The following is a 6,851-nucleotide window of genomic DNA, read 5'->3' on the forward strand; positions in this document are numbered from 1 at the left end:
CATGCTTTTCTTCATACTTTGCACCCCAGCGAACACCCTAGAAACGTTTACAACCTAATTTCACTGTCACCAAGTGCATCATACCACACCTTCTTGTCCTGCAAACAAGCCCCCCTGTGGTAAGTGTGCGCACAGTGGTATTTCACTTAGATTAATACCAGATGGGGAGAGCCAGATGGGGAGGGGGGTGCAAAATATAGGATCCGCCCCAGGTGCCAAATGCTCTAGGCACGCCCCTGCCTGGTAAAGGAGATTTTGACAAACATCTACACAGCTTTGTGGATATCTCACTACATCAAGGACAGGTTAGCAAAGGGCAAGAGCAGGTCAAGGTACAATATAAGTGTAACAGCACCAAAAATATATGGCTTTGGCAGGAGTTGCACTTTCCAGTGATACAAGTTTATGATAACATTTGTCTTTTTACAGTTGCTATTTTTTTTTTTTTTGGGGGGGGGTTAATGGATGATGTAATATGTGTATGCCTACTGTATCTGTATTTTTTGAATGTATTTTGAATGTAGAATGCTTTAATTTGTGTATGATGTTGTTGAAAACAATAAAAAAAATTACTGAATTAAAAAAAAAATCATGTATTTTTTTACAGGTTTTACCTCCTGGAGTTCAAACACTACCCCAGAGAAAGGAAAGCTGTAATACCTTTTATTTTCTAACCCTGTGAATGGAGCTAATGGAATACCTGAGACTGGACATTTTAAATCAAACTGGTCAACATTTTTTTATGTCACATGTGAAATCGACCTATCTATATTTTATACATCATTATAATGGTTTTAGAGGTAGCTTGTCTGTTGCGTTTTGTCTATCTGTTCTAGACCATATGCTCTCAATCATTGGTATAAGTAACCCAAGGGGTACATTTGTTCTTTGCAATAAATTTTTACAGCATTTTAAAATTGTAATAAATAAATATAAAACCGATGAGTAGTTTTTAGTCATTTAAAGCAAAAATATTTTTTGGGAAACCACTAAACGCAAAAACGTTGGCTGTAATTACTTTGGTATTGAGAAACACTGTTCTAGAATATCATGTCTTTTTAGGATAAATACAGGCTCGGCAATTCATCTATGAATAAGACATACTAATTTTTGACAAAATAAATGCTTAACAAAAAAAGACAAGCACCACAGACACAAAGCCCGAAATACTGAAGAGTTTTTATTAAATAATTTCATTATATTTCAAATACTATCACAGGTAGACATGTGCAATTTGTTTAGTTCCAAATTTGTTTTTAAAAAGTTATTTAGACAAATTTGTTAATTCGGAAATATCAGAATTTCCAAATATTTGAATTTCCGAATTTTTCCAAATATTCAGAAAGTCCAATATTCGGAAATTCAGAATTCAAAAATCCAAAAACTCAGAAATTCTGAAATTGGAAATTTGGAAATTCTAAATTCGAAAATTCAAAAATTCTACATTTCGAAAATTGGAAATTTCAGAAAATTTGAGAATTCGGAAATCTGAAAATCCGGAAATTCAGAAATCCAAAAATAAGAATGAAAATCAGAAAATAAGAACAAAAATCAGAAAAATGTATATTCGTTACATTGGGAAATTCCAATACCTACAATTTTATAGTTAGTTAATGTCAGTTAGTTATTATTTCAGAATTATGGGATTTTCGTTCTTTCTAATTTTCGGATTTTCCTTTTTTATTTTCGGATTTTCAAGTTTTTGGATTTTCTGATTTCCGAATATCCGAAATGTTGAATTTTCAATTTTTTGAATTTACAAGTTTACAAATTTATGAATTTTTTGAATTCCAGATTTTCGAATTTATGATTTTTTTCAATTTTTTCATTTACAAATTTTTGAAATAAAAACAAAAACAAACTTTCGGCAGTGCACATGTCTAATCACAGGTCACTTGTGCTCTTGCCTCAATCCAAGCACTTTATTGTAATTAATGTATGTTTTCTGTGAATTATGTTAGACTATAAGTTTTACTTGAATGACTTGTCGAAATTTTATTTGAATGGCTTTGTTTAACATGTACCTTCGTGTAAATTACTAAAACAATGCTGTCTGTGATTTTCCCCTATGAAAAATACAGAACATGCTCAATAGGGATGAGTGAATCTGTCCAGGTTCAATTCCTAGAAGGTTCAATCAATCCTGTTTAAAACTTGACAAACCTGAACTTAGTAACAAATCCCATTGAAGAGTATGAGAGGGTGAGGGGCATACAGCATCCGTAACTTTAGCAGTGACATGCTTTTTTTTTTACGCTCAGGTCACACTTACCCGCAGTCTGCGGGCTGGATTTAGCTGCAGGAATCGCACCTGTTCCCATACCCACAGCCAAATTGTGCTGCTCTTCTGAGATTCTGAATGGCACCCCTACACATCTCAGCCTGAAGTGCATTTGTGGGTGCGGTAATCGCAGGGAAATCACATTGTCTAAAAAAACATGCGGTTTCCCTGCAGTCACGTTTTTAAAAAGTAGCATGTACCCTTTTCCTGCTGGAAACACGGGTATAGCAGTCCATTCAAGTGCAAGGGCTGCCGTGTCCGAGGAAACACGGGCCGCAAGGCCGTAAAAGTGTGAACCTAGGTGAAAGTGAGGCCCGGAGCAACTGGAAGTCAGTGTAGGGCCGGCCATGACAGGGTTAACAGAAACCCTAGTAGCTGTGGGGGGAGGAGCAGAGCAGGGGAGGAGAGATCACAGATATCTCTTACTCTCAGTTTCCCGGGCAGAGGCAGCGTGGGGGAGTGAAGTTGCTGCTGTGTCTGCTCAGCCTGCAGGGATTTCGCTTGTCCCAAATTGTCACGGCGATGGCTGCGATCGAGTATTTATTCGGGAGATTGAGGGCGGAGGCGGCTATCCGGGGTGAGGACTGGCTGCAGAGGCAGTTGGGGGCGCTTTTATCGCAGGATGGAGGGGACATGGGGCGCATGGCGTCGGGGCCTAGCCGCGTACAGACCGGACAAGCAGCATCGGGGCCGGAGCACACAGGTGTGGTGCTGGCGGAGTCGGGGCCTGAACGGTCGGTCCGGGGAGCAGTGCGGGCACACGGGGACACAATTCAGGTCGCATCGGGGCCTGATCACACAGGCATGGGAGCAGCGTCGTCGGGGCCTAGTCACACAGGCCGGGGGGCCTCGCGGACGCGCTCGTCCCGCCCCCCCGCCGGTATTCGCCCAGTATATCCCCGGGACGGCAGAGGGGGGATAGTGGACATAGCAGGGCCCCTTCGGGCCCCCCCGCGAAGCGGGCGGCGGGTATTGTGTCGGAAGGCCCAGCCGGGGGCACCAGGAGTAGCGTGGGTGCAAGGGGGGGACGGCCAGGGGGCTCAGATGCGGCGGCCTTGCCCGCCCGGCGTGTGGATCAGGCAGTGACGGGCCCGGTGGTGGGGTCTCGGTGAGTGGGATCGCAGGCCACGGTGGCTAGCCCCCCAGCTTCCTCGGCTAGCCACTTGCAGGAGGTGGAGCGCGTCGGCAGCAACAGGGTTACGCCAAGCAGGAAAGCTTCGGCAAAATCGCCGCACGGGTCCAGGGCCCGCAGGGGGAGTGAATCCGGCCCTGGGCCTTCGGCCTCCGGGACCGAGCCGCCCGGTGGGTCATCATCGGAGGAGGAGGATCGGTCGGAGGGAGAGCGGTCGGGATCTGAGGACGAGGTCTTGCCCAGGACGATACCAGCAACGAGGGATTCGAGACGGTCGGCTGATGGGATTGCTTCCACGCAGCCCGGTAAGTCATTTTACACTGATGTTTCTAATAGGCAATGTGTTGATGTGGTTGAGAGGAATGTGGTTGTTGCACCGGCGTCCCAGGTTACGGATGCACAGGTGGGTATTGCTGGAGGTGATGTGGGTTTGCAAAGGTTTTTGTCGGGGTTAGAGGCTCTGGTCAGTCAGCTAAAAGGGGGGGACAGACCTCCCGCAAGCCCGGCGGCGGCTTGGGGGCCGGTCGGGGGAGCTACGGGGGTGGCCGTGGCGGCTGCCACTACGCCGTTGGTGGTAGCTGGAAAGGAGGCAAGTGGGGGCGGCTTGGGGGCCGGGGCATCAGTGCAGCCGGAGGTTACCGCCGAGTCGGCGGGGGCCGCTTCAAAAAAACGGGATTTAGTACGGTTAGCGGATGAGGCTAGGGGACAGGTTTACACCTGTTACGATGCGCCGCTGGGGTCGCATCTGAAACAGGAGGTACGGGAAAAGATCTGGAAGAGCGAGTACGTGGAGATATTCGCGCTGTTACCGCTGGAAAAATTCAATTTGGACAGGGTAAAACCAGAGGATTCTAAGAAGGAAGATGAGGAGAAGAGGAGGTACAGGCTAATACCTCGCACGTTTGCAAACTGGTCGCAGGCGTATTCCATTTTGGCCAGTGTGATTGGCGAGAAGAACCCCGAGCACTGCTCGGCGCTCTTCAGTTACCAGGAGGCGATCAGTGAGGCCTACAGGTGCTATGGGGGCACAGGTTGGCTTAGATATGACGAACAGTTCAGGCAACGTCGGGCGATCAGGCAGAAATTCGTTGGGACGCCAAGGACATTAGCCTTTGGATGCGGCTTATGACGGCTCCGAGGACGTCGGCGCCGTTTTTTCAGGGGGGGGGCCGGCGGAGCCTCTTCCCTGGGACAGTCGGCCGGAAAGAAAAAAGGGGTTTGTTGGCAGTTCAACGAGGGTAGCTGCAAGTTTGGGGGGTCGTGCCGATACAAGCATGAGTGCTCCGGGTGTGGGGGTAATCACCCCTCTTCCCGCTGCTTCAAGCAGGGCAAGGGACGTCCCGGGGATTCTTCAGGTAAGAGGGAGCACCCCGGTGATGGTGAGAAGGATGCTGCCGTTTCTCGGTAGGTATCCGGACAGAGCGGCGGCTCAGCTCCTGGAGGAAGGTTTTACTGTGGGGTTCCGTATTCCTTGTAGCTTGACGGTGGTTCCGCCGCTGTCCAAGAATTTGCGTTCGGCTCTCCAACACCCCGAAGTGGTTTCTGAGAAATTACGGAAGGAAGTGGGGCTAGGCCGCATGGGGGGCCCGTTTGAATCCCCCCCTTTGGAGGGTCTGGTGGTATCACCGTTGGGGGTGGTACCGAAGAAGGAACCAAACAAGTTCAGACTCATTCACCACCTCTCATTTCCGAAAGGGGGGTCGGTAAATGATGCGATTGATGCGGGCGATTGTTCGGTGTGCTACACATCGTTTGACGCGGCGGTGGGATGGGTCAAGAAATACGGTCGGGGGGCGTTGATGGCCAAGTCGGACATCGAGGCGGCCTTCCGGCTGTTGCCGGTGCACCCGGACAGCTTCAGACTGTTGGGGTGTCACTGGGGAGGGGAGTTCTATGTGGACAAATGTCTGCCCATGGGCTGCTCGGTATCCTGTGCGTTGTTCGAACAATTCAGTTCCTTTTTGGAATGGGTGGTGCGAGACGTGGCGGGAGTGAATTCAGTCATCCACTATCTAGATGACTTTCTCTGCATTGGACCGGGGGGGTCACGGATTTGTGCAGTTTTGTTATCTACGCTAGAACACATAGCGGAACGTTTTGGGGTGCCTTTGGCGCCCGAAAAGACGGAAGGTCCTAGGTCTGTCATTCAATTCCTGGGCATAGTCATAGACGCCGAGAAGATGGAATGCCGTTTGCCGCAGGATAAGCTAGAAGGCCTCAAGGCGGAGGTCAGGGGTATGATTGGAGTGCATAAGGTGCAGCTGCGGGCTTTGCAGTCGTTGTTGGGTAAGCTGAATTTTGCCTGCAGGATTATCCCGATGGGGAGGGTTTTTTGTCGTCGGCTGTCGGCTAGCACTGCGGGTGTTAGGTTGCCCAATCACTATGTGCGGCTCGTGAAGGAGCATAGGGAGGACCTGCGGGTATGGCACTCTTTTCTAGAGGGTTTTAACGGCAGGGCCTTGTGGATGTCCGGCCCGGTCAGCAATTTTGACCTGGAGCTGTATACAGATGCGGCCGGGGGTGCGGGCTTTGGGGCCTTCTTTCAGGGTCAGTGGAGCGCTGGCTCTTGGCCGCAGTCTTGGGTGACTGCGGGCTTTACAAAGAATTTGGTGCTGCTGGAGCTGTTTCCAGTGGTGCTGGCGGTTGAGTTATGGGGCACGTCTTTCCGGGATCGGAAGGTGCGCTTCCATGGGGATAACTTGGGGGTCGTGCAGGTGATCAATCGAGTTACCGCATCTTCTCCCCCAGTGATTCGTCTCCTGAGACACTTGGTGCTGCGCTGTATGCAGCTGAATGTGTTTGTGTATGCGGTGCACTTACCGGGTGTGGACAATGTCGTGGCTGACGCTTTGTCTCGGTTTCAGTGGGACAGGTTCCGGGAGCTGGTGCCGGAGGCAGAGGAACGGGGGGTCCCTTGTCCGGAGTGGCTGTGGCAGATTCCATTGGAACAATCTCCACCTGGATTAGGAAATCGTTGAGTGCGGGTACTTGGGCGGCCTATGAGAAGGTATGGTCGGAGTGGAGCGATTTGGTGAGGGAATCGGAGGTTCACCTTTCGGGACCGGAGGTGAGGACACTGGTTCTGTATTTTTTGTCTAGAAACATGGAAGCGGGAGTGTCGCCGTCGGCGTTGGATAAGAAATTGGCCGGGTTGGCATTTCTGTTCAAATGGCAAGGGTGGCCGGATCTTACAAAGGACTTCTGGGTGCGACAAGCTCTGAAAGGGTACAGGAAACAGGGGCGGCGACCTGACGCTCGCCGCCCGGTGTCTTTCGAAGTTTTGAGAGGAATCCTGGCTAAAGTGGGGGCGATATGTTCATCCAGGTTTGAAGTTACATTGTTCCGCGCGGCATTCGCGCTGGCATTTTTTGGGGCCTTTAGGGTGGGTGAGCTGGTGAGCCCGTCGAAATTGGTCCAGGGGGGCATGGGAGTTGCGGA

General features: G+C 49.9%; 1 protein-coding gene across 1 annotated transcript in view; it reads left to right on the top strand.

Annotated features, from left to right (window-relative positions):
* SRD5A2 (steroid 5 alpha-reductase 2) overlaps positions 1-942 on the top strand; it is a 108,639-nt gene extending 107,697 nt beyond the window's left edge. Inside the window, exon 5 of the mRNA XM_040350937.1 lies at positions 608-942. Within this exon, the coding sequence (XP_040206871.1) occupies positions 608-674 (67 nt within the window). The 3' untranslated portion in view covers positions 675-942. The remainder of the gene's footprint in view (positions 1-607) is intronic.
* The last annotated feature ends 5,909 nt before the right edge of the window (positions 943-6,851 follow it).

Source organism: Rana temporaria, chromosome 4 (assembly GCF_905171775.1).
Source record: "Rana temporaria chromosome 4, aRanTem1.1, whole genome shotgun sequence".
Taxonomy (NCBI): Eukaryota; Metazoa; Chordata; class Amphibia; order Anura; family Ranidae; genus Rana; species Rana temporaria.